This window comes from Octopus bimaculoides, chromosome 6, assembly GCF_001194135.2.
Source record: "Octopus bimaculoides isolate UCB-OBI-ISO-001 chromosome 6, ASM119413v2, whole genome shotgun sequence".
Classification (NCBI taxonomy): Eukaryota; Metazoa; Mollusca; class Cephalopoda; order Octopoda; family Octopodidae; genus Octopus; species Octopus bimaculoides.
The window spans coordinates 83,923,795-83,939,366 of record NC_068986.1 but is presented as its reverse complement, the minus strand read 5'-3'; the positions used below and the strand labels follow the sequence as shown (position 1 = coordinate 83,939,366).

Genomic DNA, 15,572 nt, shown 5'->3' with positions numbered 1-15,572 from the left:
ATATATATATATATATATATATATATATATAAAGATATGTGTTGTGGGTACAGAGACATGTATGCAGGTTTCTAAACACATACACATCTCTTCATATGTATAAACTTACATACATAAATATATATACACTCATGTACTAGACATTCTTATGCATAAAGCCATGCATATAGACATACAGATATTCATACCCAACACACACATTTAGAAATTTACATTCCACAGAAATGTGTATAAATTTGTAAACACACACAAAAAAATATATTATATATTTGTGTTGCAGCAGATGAGAACATGGCTGACTTAACAGCATCACTTGGTGAGTGAAATGAGATGATGTTTGAGAAATTTATCCAGGTTGGTTCAAATAGCATCCTGTGGAGAAGGGATACAAATATCTCAATGAAGTTTCAAACGTAGTCCAAATATGTAAATTGGTTGATTTGAAAAATATAGGCAGGAGTTATGCACAATAGAGTTGGACCAGTCAAAGCAAATTCTTAAATATACATACATACATACATACCTACATACATGCATACATACATATATATGTATATATACATACATACACACAAGCATATATTATACATACATGCACACACTTTAAGTTAAATATACACATACATCTGCAGACACATACATACAAAGAAAATAAAAGAAAGAAAGTGTAATAAGGAGAAAGAGATAGAAAGGAATATGAAAGATGAATCTATGTCGATACACATATGACTGTACTGATTTCTAGCTCGGCCACAAGGCTTTATACCTGTGACTATATTAATTCCAATGCACAGCAGTATACATATACATGCATCTGAACATATTCATACAGATATACACACTCATACAGCAGTACACACACACACACAATTGTATACATGCAATAATGCATATACACAAACAACTGTATGTACGGATAAGCTCTACATACATCCATGATTGTACACAATATAGTATGAAACACACATAAACACATACATACATGCCTTTTGAAATTGCTCACAAAAGCTTTTAGATACAAAGAGAAAAGAAGCTGAAAAAAAAAAGGATCAGATGTTGAAAAAAAGTGAATTTTAGATGAAACTGAATAAGTTTATTAAAACAATAAAACATAAGGAGGGTTTGAATGAAGAGAAGATGAAGAAAGATAACAATATAAGAGAAATGAGATGAGAACCAGGCAAAATGTGTTTCTAATGGTGACAGTGTATACATTAGCACCATTTTTGTGTATTTTTTTTTTCCATCATTTTTATTTTTGTCTATATTTATGTGTATATATGAATGTGTGTAACACATGTCTATGTTTCAATGTTGTATGTGAACATAATTATATACATATATATGTATACACACACACACACACACATACATACATACGTGTATATGCATAAATGCACATGCATGCAATTAAGTATGCATGAATGTGGGTGTGTGTGTGTGTGTGTGTGTGTGTGTGTATATATATATATATATATATATATATATATATATATACAATTATGAACATATATAGTAATATATATATGTATTTATAATTACATTTGTAAATAAGCAAATGTATATTTATAAACAATGCATATACATATGTATTGTATCAACATACACAAAAACACATAGTGTTATCATCATAATCATCATCATCAACAACGATATAACTGTAACAGCAATTTTTGTCTATACTACTTTGGCTTGGACACAAACACACACACGCACACACACAGCCATAAAACAGACAGGTAAATAAGTTAAGAGGTAATGTACAGAATGTTGTATGCAAAAATTTCTTTGACTGATACTTGCCACTTAATGGCAATTGTTAGTGACTATCAAAGAAGGGTTGAGGGAGGTGGTGGTGGATAGTTTAAAAAAAAATTAAAAATTAATCTCTCAAAGTTAGGACAGATATTTTACATATTGGCTTCACTAAGCAGTATCCATGGTCAAGACACATTACTGTAAAATAATCCAATACACTAAGTCACAAATAAGTACCACACACTAGGAACAACTTATCACTATAAGCATCAGCACTGTTAATAATTTGTTAATAGACAAAATGTGAGGGTGCATGGCCGAGCGATTTAGGGTGTTTCACTCATGATTGCAAGTTAATGGTTTCAGTTCCCAGACTGAGCGGTCCATTGTGTTCTTGAGCAAAACACTTCACTTCACATTGCTCTGCAATCACTTCAACATCTAATGTTTAACACACCATGCACTTGTACAGGCAATGTTGATTTGATGGAGGGAGCGAGCTTATGTACAGCACAAACATTTGATCGCTATAAACAAATCCTATGTGCAGCTTGGTCAGCAAGAAATTTTCAGAGTGGTCTTTCTCAGACTCGAAAGAACAGAAAAAGAAAATGCCTTGTTAGCTTGTACTGCTGAGTTCTCATCCTTCTATGGGTCTTTAGGAATTGCTCTAAGACTCAACCTCAGAATCAGAGTTTAAGAATTGTCTCAATTTGTCTTACTATTGGACCAACATACTGGTTTTCGTTGGTATGTGATTATTAGTGTGTATAATAATGTAATAGTTTCTTAAACTTATGATCAAGCACATATATCCACCATTATGGATTCCATAACAATAATGTTTGTTTATATATATGAATGCAGACATAGCCATGTGGCTAAGAAGTTTGCTTGGCAATCATTAGGCCATAGGTGCAATCTCTATGTATGATGTCTTGCATGTGTTTTTATCATCTTGTAAGTGAAACTGGGGAGATAAAAACTGTCAAATTGGACTCTATAAGTAATTCAAAGGTTCAGCATTGTTGTTGATTCTATCAGGATTATGTTAAGGGTTCAGGTGTCTAGGAATACTCAGCCAATTACAATTCAATGAATAAGCAGTGCAGGTAAATGAACAACTAGAGTACTAATCACTGAAAATATACAAATATACATTCACACACACACACACACACACACACACATGTATATTCATATACACATACATATATACATACATGTATATATATGCACATACATATTCATATGCATACACATACATGTACCACACATACATATGTATACACCTTGTGATACTCCATAATATTATTTTCTTCATATGTTGTATTTTCTGTATTGTTTACTCATTTTCTGTTGATTAAGATGCTGTTACATTGATGATGATGATGATGATGATGATGATGATGATGATGATGATGACAAGGACGACAATGATGGTGATGATAATGATGAAGATGTCATTGATAGTTATAGTGATGGTAGTAGTAATAATAGTGTTGGTGGAGGTGTTAATGCTGACAGCACTGTTATTGTCTTTACATTTATTTTTATGCATTTTTTTTCATTTTTTAAAAATTTTATGAACATTTTACTCACAGCCAAATATTGCTTCCCCCAATCAAGGTTCACCTACAAGGATTAAAAGAAAAAATTTTTTTAAAAAATGAAACACCAATTTATGGTAGTTCCATTATTTACAGGACAAGGAATACTGGTTTAATGGGGAATAGAGGGGGATTAGATGCAAGTCGGCTAATTGAAATCCCTAACTGCATTCTCTCACCTCGGGCACAACTGCCCCTCACTCAACCGACATTAGTGTTAGATAGAGTTAATCAAGAACAGTGAGAATGTCGGCGTTACATTCTGCAAAATTGTAGAAAATGCATTCATCGCTGTTTTGTGCTAGGACTGAAGATTGTTGTTGTTGTTACTGCTGCTGTTGTTACTGTTGTTAGCATTATTTCTGTTGCTGTTGTTACTGTTGGTATTGTTGTTGTTGCTGTTGGTGTTGCTGCTATTGTTGTTGTTACTGTTTCCTCGAAGAAAGGATTCAAGAAGTGACATCACTAGAAGGATAATGAGAAAAAAAAAAAAAAAAACAATGTCAGGAAAATATGTAAATAATTAATCGGCTGTTATTTATTAAAGACAAGTGCTAGTTATCATTGTTGATATTATGTAATTCCATATTTTGTTTTTACTAGGCTGACCAAAGTTTTGTGAGTGGACTTGGTAGATGGAAACTGAAAGAAGTCCTTTGAATATATATATAAGTGTGAGTGTGTGTGTGTATGCATGTATGTTTGTTTCTCTTTGTCTAGATATCATGCACTACTTGTAAACAAACGTCATTTTCACAAGTGTTGTTGCTCATTTGCAACCTTCCAAGGAAGTCTGTCCAGCCATTGTGCTGCTCATGTCTGGATGACAATGGGAACTATTACTTTGCTTGGAAACAGATAGTGGTTGGTGACAGTTAGAGCATCTTGCTGCAAAATTTCTGCTTCAATGAATCTTGTCTGATTCAGACAAGCATGGAAAGTAGACATTAAGCTGATGATGAGACTGATATGCACATATACACACATAATAGGCTTCTTACAGTTTTCCCTCTACCAGTTCACTCACAAAGCATTGGTCAGCATGAGGCCATAGTAGAGATCTACACACTGCCACATAATGGTAGCAAACCCTAAACCATATGTTCCAAAGGGGACTTCTTAACTATATAGCCATGCCTGTGCTACATGTATGTGTGTGTGTGTGTGTGTGTGTGTGTGTGTGTGTGTGTAGGCACAGCCATGATTGTGTGATTAAAAAATTTGATTTCTAACTACATGGCATAAAGAAGAGAAGATATCACTGCAATCCTTAGTTATACTCACAGTATAATAGAATGCAGCTGCTAAGAAGAGAAAGTGATTGAGAAATAACTAACAGAAGTATGAGGGAAGGAAGCAAGAGCAAAAGTCATGGATGAAAGGGACATGTGTGATGGGAGGAGTGAATGATATGAGGGATGACAGGCTATTGATGTAGGCTTGATTGTGGCAGACAAGTATGCTTATAGATACAGTTACACACATATGCCAAGTGACATATGCATGTGTGTATACACACACACACACACACACACACACACACACACAAATATAGCTAACATAAATTATAATATCTGTTTTGCCATGCCTGAGTGAGCAAGTGGGTCTTCTCCCACACACCATACCACCAGTCAATGTGGTCTTTGTCATTTCCGTTGTGAGTTATAACAGTTTCTGATCTGTCTTCATTAATTTGTCCAAAATGTTCCTCAGTCTCCCTCTCCCAATAAGTTTCATTTACTTCAAGCTCTCGTAGCACTTTGATCTTAGCCAAAAGGCCAAGAAGTGATCCATCTATCCTATTTATATGAGTATAATACATACTTGTATATAATATGCACTACTAATTATGGGCTAAAAGATCCCAAAAGTAAAAATATCTTATGTGTATATTATACACTAATTTTTCTTTAGTATAATAATAATAATAATGAAATTATTGTGTATAGTGCTCAGGTGCACTACAACTTCTTAGGTGCATAAAAAAATGTTTAGTCAAGGTAATCATAACTGCTGTTGAAAATATATTTAAAAACTTGCTGTATCCTAAAATAAATTTTTAAAAAGTTGTACTGCGGTGATGACATAGATTATTGAAAATTGCTTTGGTCAAAGATACAAACAACAAAATAGTGGTTACAATAATAATTACCAAACTTCAGGCCAACTGTCTAAGACTCTATGAAGTTGGTCACTGAAAGATTTGTTTTTGATTACCTTGAATTCAGTGACAGCTTTGGAAATATGTTGACATTACTGAAGATAAAGAAGAGCTAAGAGATTAAATAACCAGGAAAAAATTATACTCACCATCACTGTCTTGTTGAGAGACAGCACTAACATTATTGGCTGATAATGATGGGATGATGAAAATACTTGGTGCTGGTTGCTGAGAATTTCCTCCTAAACTGAAGACATTATTTCGCCCAGAAACAGGGCGTGGATTACCAACAATGATGATTTGTGGTCCAGATGTACCAGTCAAAGCTAGAAATGAAGAAAAAAGAAAATTTGAATTTGAATAAAGACACAAAATGAACTACAAATTAAGGCACAAAAAATCAGAGCAATTGTAACATTACAAAGAAAGCTGACAGAACAGTTATGACATGGAGATAACATATGACACAATAGCTATGAGATTAAGATACTGGACGTTTGACCACATAGTCATAAACACATATCTTGCTTCTGTCACTGTTTTTATGCCAATAAGCAAGTCTGGTTCACTGGGTAAAGTACAAACACAAAGTTCTACCTCAGGTTTGTATGATAAGTGATAGTAGCGATGGATCTCTGTCATTCAATGATGAAATTCAGTTTTACAGTTAACTAAAACTACCTTCTCCTGAATTGACGTCTAAATGGCTGAACATTTCAAAGACATGTTCATCCTTAATGTAATTCTCAAGCAGAATCAGTGTGATACAGCACATGACAAGGAGTACCTTTTGAATTGGAGGTACTCTTTGCCCGATGTGCTTCTATACAGTTTCCATCTACATAATTTCACTTACAATGTACAGGTTGACTTGAGGCCACAGAAAATCACATTTGCTCAAGATGGTATGCAGTGGGATCAAACCTAGGAGCTTCTGGGTCTTGAAGTGAATTTCTGAACTATTGTTAATAGTCAGAATGAAATAATCTTTAAAAGCAATTGATTTAAGTAATTAAAACATTCTTATCATCATAATCATCCCCATAATTTTAACCCCCTACTGACATGGATGAAGTAGCTCTACAACACAATGTTTCAGTCATGAAAGGATTGAAAAAAATATTTTCATTTCCTTCTATGACATTATTTCTATAAAGAATTTGAAAAGAAAGGGAAAGAATTATTTAATTTTAAAAAAAGAAAAAAGAAAAGAAAAAGAATTTAAGCTAGTATTTGCAATATGATTTATCAAAATAATCTCATTAACATTTATTTAATTATATTTTAGATGAGATTTTAAATTATGAATAATTTGCTGTCAGCAGCTTGGGGAAGTGAGTAACACAGGACGGAAGTTGGTTTTGGGCAAATTGGGTTGATAAGGGTTAAAGACATGATGTAATGATATCCACAACCAGGTGAAAATTTTGTTCAACTATGAAAGATCTAATAAGAACAAATATGATGATGATTCCACTATTATATCCTAATGGCCAAAGTAAGTTTATCCCAAGAAAGGTATGATGGTGTTGATAATAAATTCTCAGCCTCTAATTCATTTGTATCATTACTTACACTATCACAAATAAATGGCATGAACATTATGAGTAATTTATGTATCAGTGGTTGCAGGCCTATTCAAAGAATAATTACACATCAGTTTATTAACAAACTACTTAGATTTCACACATATTCCTTCATATCACTTTCACTGCTATACTTTGATAACGTAAAAATTGCCAGTTAGAAGGAGGTATAAAGAGTGTAACTGTTCTTTATTCCTCTTTCTACTCATCAAACCATACTCTTTTTACTCTTTTACTTGTTTCAGTCATTTGACTGCGGCCATGCTTGTGCACCACCTTTAGTTGAGAAAATCGACCCCAGGACTTATTCTTTGTAAGCCTAGTACTTATTCTATCGGTCTCTTTTTGCTGAACCGCTAAGTTATGGGGATGTAAACACAACAGCATCGGTTGTCAAGCAATGGTGGGGGGACAAACACAGACATATAAATATATATATATATATATATATATATATATATATACACACACATACATATATACGACGGGCTTCTTTCAGTTTCTGTCTACTAAATCCACTTACAAGGCTTTGGTTGACCCGAGGCTATAGTAGAAGACACTTGCCCAAGGTGCCATGCAGTAGGACTGAACCCGGAACCATGTGGTTGGTAAGCAAACTACTTACCACACAGCCACTCCTGCGCCATGCCTTTGATTCTTTAAAAAAAAACAGGACATACTGATGTGATCCTAGAACACAAAAGAATATGTGATGGCCACAGGTTGGAGCGCTTTTGATCGTAATTCCATTTGATCAGAGTTGACTTGGGGCTAAAGAACAGTAATTTCTTTCTTTTTTAAATTTCTGCAGTTACGTAATAAAATAACAGTAAGAAGTTTGTTACTCACAAGATGTCAATTGTGTCAATGGTGCTGATTCTGTCTGTAGCTGATTTGTGTGAGAGTCTGATGATGGCTGAAAATATGACTGTAATAATGTCTGTGCATTCGCTGAACACTGGACAGATGGGGGTGCATTGAGTTGCGGATTGTCAAGTTTTGAAATTGAATTTGGCAAAGACAGTTTTAAGGGAGTGTGGAATTGGTCTGGAGGTGACACCTGAATTGGTAACATGTCAGACACATTGCTCACATGATGAAGAGGTGGGTTGGACTGTTGAGCAGGATTAAACTGAATATGACTATTAGGTTGACTTAATGATGGACTATTGTGGAGTGTTTGTTGCTGTTGTGGTTGCTGCTGTTGTGGTTGCTGTTGTTGCTGCTGCTGCTGTTGTTGTTGTTGCTGCTGTTGTTGTTGTTGTTGTTGTTGTTGTTGCTGTTGTTGTTGCTGTTGCAGCTGTTGCTGTATTTGTTGTTGTTGTTGTTGTTGTTGCAACTGTTGTTGTTGTTGATGCTGATGAAGCTGTTGTTGTTGATGAAGCTGCTGTTGTTGCTGTTGTAGCTGTTGTTGCTGCTGCTGTTGTTGTTGTTGTTGTTGTTGTTGTTGTTGTTGTTGCTGTTGTTGTTGTAGTAATGCAGTAGCAGCTTCATGATAGAGTGATTGTGATTGAAACTGGGGTGTAGAACTGTTTGTTAACATGGGCGTGGCTTTAACAGATGAAGATTCAACCATCTCTGCTGCAGACTGATAATCAGTTGAAGAATTGTTCAGTTGTTGATGTGAGGTGGCTGTTGTCTGTTGTAGTTGCTGTGCCTGGTTCTGGAAGTCCTCACTAGTGTGCATCTCCATTGCTGTGGCACCCATCGATGAAGATGACAGTAACTGGTCAGATGCCATGCGCGTAGAAGACAAAAAGGCATCAGCTGATGGCTGGAGCTGACTGGTGGTCTGGAAATTGTGATCTGATGATGACTGGGGAAGATTAGTGGACTGGAACGAAATATTTGAATGAATCTGCTGGGGGGACTGGACTGGGGAGTTTTGAAGAGAAGTCTGTGAATGAAAATGGCTAGAGGAATCAAGTTGGGAAGGAAAATTTTCAGATGGATGGCTCTGTTCATGAAAGGATGAAGGGAAAGCACACTTTGTGTCAGTAGTGGATTCTTGATCTGGAAAACTGGATGGTACTGGCACTACACCATTGGCTGAAGGGAACAGATTTGACAATATCAGTTCAGGTGGAACTTGTAATCCAGATGTCTGAGAGTTCTGTTGCAGCAACCGCAAAACGTCAGCTGCAATACAAAAGATGGAATCACAATAAAAAAAAACCTTCAGATAGTATAAAAAAATCAACCACAGCTCACACAGAGCCTCTCTACAGTTGTATGAACTACACATTTATGTTACCCTACTACAGAATAATATGTAATTTTTTACAAGACACTTTTAAGTAAGGTTAAGCTATTATGAACACAAACACACAAGGTTTTGATTTCAAAACTTTGATTCAGTAGTGCTGGTTAGTACAACTCAAGGATACATATGGTAATCAAACCATTAAAATTGAAAATATTATTCTTCCAAATGTAGCACAAAAATCTAAAGAGATTAGTCATGTTAATGCAGCAATAAAAGTTAGCTTAATAAAATTTTTTAGATTAATGCAAGCAGCTGAGATGAAAATTCTAATATTTTGAGCAGCAACTTACATTTTCAGGAAATAAGTTTGAATTTTAAAATGTTTTTTAAAGGACTCTAAATTTTCTAAGAAAATATCAGAATTTGGGCTTTTCTTTGGAGAATGAGTACTAGGTAAAGTATGAACATTCTGTTTATTTTTTTCTACATTAAACATTGATGTTATATAATTTATAAGATCTGCAATGTAGAGTTGGTTGTATGATATGCAATGTAGTAATGAGAGTAGGTAGTCCATAGATTGAATGTTTTGCTGATTACTGCAGAATAGACAAAACAGTGTAATAGTAAACACATTTTGTTCCATCAAAACTTTATTACTGCTTCCTGAGGCAAAATTATTACTTAGTTGCTCTAATCTTCTTAGTTTAAAGTGGTTGATTAAATTATTTAAGTAGTGATTATTGATTGATTGATTTTCTCATACAGAAAAAATAATAATACAAACAACAACAACAATAATAATAATACTACTACTACTACTACTAATAATAATAATAATAATAAAAATAATAATAATAATAATAATAATAATAATAATAATAATAATAATAATAATAATAATAATGATGAAGATTTAAAATTTTTCCATGAGGATGATAGATGAGGTGACATCACAGATTACAAGAAAAATGAAAGCTAGTTAATAGAAATGATCATGAGAGAAACAGCCATGAAAACACGATATAAATATGTAAGAAAACGTCCCAATACGGGGATACCCACCTGGGGCCAATGGACAAATGTTATATATCCTGGATTACTCTGACAACCAAGATATGTACTCTCTCACTCTCTCTCTCAGCTTCTGTCTTGGCTTACAAGCATATACTGAGAGTTCATTCATTCATATCATGTTCATCACCTTCACCCAACTTTTTGCAAATTTATTGGATGGTAGCATTTTTCTTTCTACCCTCAGGTTTCATTCCAAGTGAGGGAAGTGTTTCCCTTCAGATCTTTTAATATCTACCACCACACTACCAGACAAGAAAGGAAAGATGTCTGCCCTTCTGTGAGAAAGCAAGGTATGTAGGCTAATCTTCACATTAGACTTGGCTTATTCTAGATCCATCCAAAACACAATAGCTGTTCAATGTAATTCCACAAGCTAGTAATACTTGAGCACTGATTGAGTCTATATCTGCATTAGCTGATTCAGAAAATCTTGTTGATATCTGACAGAGAGTAAGAACTACTTAAGCAAAGTTGTAAGACTTCTACACACCACTTGCTATTAAGTGCTCCCATACAATCCCAGCAAGCTTCTAAGACATCATTCCTGTTTCCACTGACTCTGATGAGCAACATGTTCTCAAGAAGGTTTTTAGATGTCTGGTAAAATTTGGACATTCTGACTGAATCAGGCATAAATAAGCCACTAAATAGAAGGACCACCTTTTCTGTAGTTTATGTCCAGGATCACAGACTTACAACAGAAGGTTCAGTATGAATAGGTAATCCAAGCTTCTTAGCAGTGGGATCTTGAAAGTCCCCTCAAAATTCTTTTGTCTGTGATTTATTTAAACATTCTCAAGTGCTGATTTTACTAGAAATCCTTGGGTGGATGTCTTGATTAGGTACTTTGACATCCTATACTTCTATGTGTATATCTTTGTTGTTTTTCATGTTTGTAATTGTCTACATGATAATAGTTTAGCATGATCCTGTTTCCTCATCATTTGATGAAAAGTTGGAGAAAGGTAGACATTGGTTGATGCCAGTGTTTATTAGTTTCTGTGTGTGGTTTGTATCTTTGTTGTGAGGTGGACTCCTGTACTGTTTATTTCTCAGTGCTACAAATAATCCTCTTTGGAATCCTGACCACTGTTGCTATTGATTATGTAGTGTGAGCAACATTGCAGAACTTGCCTTATTTTGGCTTTAGCTGACAGTGTTCTTTTCTGCTGGTATATACCTACTTTACTATTACCTTCATGACTCACTGGTCCATACAAGTTGGGATAAGGGTATATTCCTACATGGGGCAGTAGAGTGCTTCTTGGCCGGCACTTCTGAGAGGAATTTCCTATTTATGACATGAGTGAAGAAATTCACATCAGCCCAGATGCACCTAGGAACTTCTTTTACTTTGCTTTTCTCCCTACCTGCTCTTCTCTATCATACGCCTGTACATAGAAATCTGCCTGGTCATCTGTGACATGATTTCTGAAGGAATTTCTCTTGAGACCCTTCTGCTATGTCACCAGACAAGCTCACTATTTCATTTTTGAGTGTTTTGAGTATTATTGTCATTATCTTTATAGCTGGTATGTCTTAATAGTAGCAGTGCTAGTAGTGGTGTTCTTGTTGGCAGGGATAGCAAAAGTTTTCTATGTTGGTACCATAGTTGTTAGTATTGTTATTACTGTCGGTAGCTGTTCTTGCATGCTGCTCGCCACTGTGAGGGACAAAAATATTCCCTACATTATAGCTGGTGTTAGTAGTAGTCATGTTGGTAGTATGATATTTGGAATTATTGGTAATGTTAGACATTGCAGCCGTTTCACTACTGAGCAATTGCGAATCTCAGATGTCATCATGTAGTTTGATGGCAAACTCCATCTCTTCTAGCTAGCTTTCTACCATAAGGCACTCACCTTTGTGGTTACCATCTGCATTTGCTAATCTCTCATCTGTAGCTATGACTGCAGTTATTTTTCTTTTTTTATATTATTTCTTGTTAAAGAAAGAATTTTGAATTATCTTAAAACAAAATACACCCACTTAACCCTTTAGCATTTAAACTGGCTATTTCTGGCCAAAATATTCTACCTGTTTTGTGTTGAAACTGACCAAATCTGGCCTCTCACACATATCCTAATGTCATTATATAAAATAAGCAATCATATCATTGAAATCTTGAAGTTACAAGATAATGCATGATTAATTCAAAAACAATGTGAATAAATAAGCATTACATTTGACAGAGTAATCTGAATGCTGAAGAGTTAAAGAACAAGCAAAGGGAAAAAATTATTTTTCATTTTTCTTGGTTAGTTCTATAACAAAACAATGACAGACATGCCAGTTGGTTAAAAACAACATTGATTAAAGAGAGTTTGAGCAGTAAGAGAATAAAGTGGCACTCAGACTGAGAGTATTGATAATAACTGTTTCTGATTTTGGCACAAGGCCAGCAATTCTTAAGGAGAAGGGGTTAGTCAATTCCATCGACTCTAGTACTTGACTGGTATTTTATTTTATCAATTGCAAAAGAATGAAAGGCAAAAGCTGAAGTTGACCTTAGAATGGAAGATATTTTTTTCCAATGTTCTAACAATTCTCAGAGCTTTCCACCTTTTTGGTAGTAGTAGTAGTAGTAGTAGTAGTAGTAGTAGTAGTAGTAGTAGTAGTAGTAATAATAATAACAATAATAATAATAATGATATGTGGCTGTCTTGTCTTAGCTAAGAATACACACATATGTACATACACATGCACACATATATATATATAAGCAAGACAGAGTTGAGGGCGTTTATACACTAGAAATTATGCCAGCATTATGAAATATCACCAGAAAAGAGGTGGATAAACAAACACCAGAATAGGTCTAAGAGACTGGATAAAGCATCCATTACTTGATGATATGCCAATCCACACAGATTGTTCAAGTCAGTCAGACATTATTATCAACAACCAGAAGAAGAGGAAGTCCAGTTTAATCAAAGTATCAGTCTCAACTAAAAGAATTTCAGAAATTATCTAAATATAAAATCATGTAACAGAGATAACTGGAATGTGAGGATCAAAAACAGGAAAAAAATATCCTTAAAATAATAATAGGTGCCTGGTGAATGATTTAAAAACATGCTGACAAACACATAACAGACAATAGTAACAATAACGCAACAAAATTGCACTTACTTATATTGTGACCAACAGGCATTGGCTGTAACTGGGGTGGTTCTACTTCCATTGGGGTTTCTGTTTTAGGGAGTGGTTCCACTGAAATGTTAGAAATGAAGAATAGTTTAAGGTGCCAAAGTAAAGAGATGTAAGAATATATAATCTAAGAGGGGCAAGGAAGAGAAAAATCAATGAGGTAATGAGCAACAGCCTATCATCTAAACAATAATAGAAAAAAAAATTTAATAATAATAATAATAACCATACTGTTTAGGAGAGTCTTCTTCAAGGAATGAATGTAAAAAAGTTGAAGGATTTTTTTCCATTTGCTCCCAACTTTTTGAGGGATAAAATTTAAAAAAAAGGTAATTAAATTCATTAAAAAATTTTCTTTTCAAAGATTTTGTTTTGGGAAAAAGAGAAAGTAAAAAGAAAAATGGAAATTGTGAGTTTTCTGAAGTATTTCTGAGTGATTTCTCTCACACTGAATCTCTCTCTCTCTCTCTCTCTCTTTATCTTATGTTTGTCTTTATATATTTTTAGTAAATGAACTTTGGTCAATGCAAATAAATTTAAATTAGTGTGAGCAATACATATATATGTGTGTGCACATATTTATGTGTGTGTGTGTGTGTGTGTGTGTGTGTGTGTGTGTGTGTGTGTGTGTGTGTGTGTGTGTGTGTACACTTACACACACACTATTTAATGTACATAAGATGGGACAAGCCAAGAAATTTCAAGGCAAAGAGTGAAGTATATGATTCACATACTGTCCATGGCTGGCAATGTTGTTACTAAAAGTTTCATTGATTAGTTAGATAATATCTTCAAGAGAAACATTTGTGACATAATCCAAAGTATTATCAGATGACCAATATATATATATATATATACACATATATAGGTCTTTTATGAAACCATTTTGGAAAATGTTTACTACTTCTCTTAACTGAGTGATAAATTTCTGAGCTAATCTCTCTATCTGTCTAGTATGTGTGTGTGTGTGTGTGGCAGGGGGCTACATTATATACAGGATAAGACCAAAGTTACAGCTACCATGCAGACTTGTTACTGCCTACACTTGTTTAAACCCCCACAACATTTCAACAGAAAATTGTTGAAATGATCAAGTATTTAAATATTTTGGGGAATATATAAGTCTCATCCTCCTCATCACTTTAATGTCCACTTTTCCATGCTGGCAAATGGCAAACAGAATTTGTTGAAACAGATTTTCTATGGCTAGATGTCCTACCTGTTGTCTATCCTAACCTATTTCCAAACTAAGCAATACTCCCCCATAGCTGAACATGTTCACACAGAAGATTTGAAACAAAAGACATCACTAATATGATGGTTACACTTGTTTAGAACTATCATGTAATGTTAATACAAGAAATACATAGATGTGTGTTGTGCATGTGTGAGCATATACAGGCACAGGTGTGCCTCTGTGGTTAAATAGTTTGCTTCTCAACTATGTGGTTTCAAGTTCAATCCCATTAAATGGCATGGCACCTTAGCAAGTGTCTTCTATTACAGCCTTGAATCAAACAAAGCCTTGTGAGTAGATTTAGTAGAAGGAAACTGAAAGAAACCTATATATACATACACATACGTATGCATGGGTGTATATGTTTTAGTTCCTCTCTGTTTTCACATTGCACAATAATTGTAAATGAATGCCATGTTCATACAAGTGGTGTCATTCATTTCCATTCTTCTGTAAAAACTTGTTTGGGCATAGAGTAATATCACCTTCTTTGGAAACATGTAAAGACCAACAACGGGAAGGGCATCTGGCCATAGAAAAATCTGCCTCAATGAATTTTGTCTAATCCATACACACATAGAAAAGTGGATATTAAAATGATAATGATGAATGAACAAACAAACGAACAAATGTACGTACGCACATACATAGGAATAAAAAGTTTTGGGTAGTTTACAGAGAAGTATATTGGTAATAAAGAACAATTCTTTTGTTTCATATGATTAACCTTTATTATTACTACCTATCTGTTTATCTATCTATCTATCTATCTATCTATACATACATA

At 34.4% G+C, this 15,572-nt stretch overlaps 1 protein-coding gene across 3 annotated transcripts in view; it reads right to left on the bottom strand.

Annotated features, from left to right (window-relative positions):
- Window positions 1-1,071: 1,071 nt before the first annotated feature.
- The window catches only part of LOC106876878 (nuclear factor of activated T-cells 5), a 231,414-nt gene continuing 216,913 nt past the window's right edge, over window positions 1,072-15,572 (bottom strand). For all 3 annotated transcript variants that reach the window (XM_014925617.2, XM_052968923.1, XM_052968922.1), the window contains exons 12-15: window positions 13,531-13,611; window positions 7,965-9,254; window positions 5,679-5,855; window positions 1,072-3,833 (exon numbers count right to left, since the gene is read on the bottom strand). In XM_014925617.2, coding sequence (XP_014781103.2) covers window positions 3,670-3,833; window positions 5,679-5,855; window positions 7,965-9,254; window positions 13,531-13,611 — 1,712 coding nt within the window. In that variant the 3' untranslated portion in view covers window positions 1,072-3,669. The remainder of the gene's footprint in view (window positions 3,834-5,678; window positions 5,856-7,964; window positions 9,255-13,530; window positions 13,612-15,572) is intronic.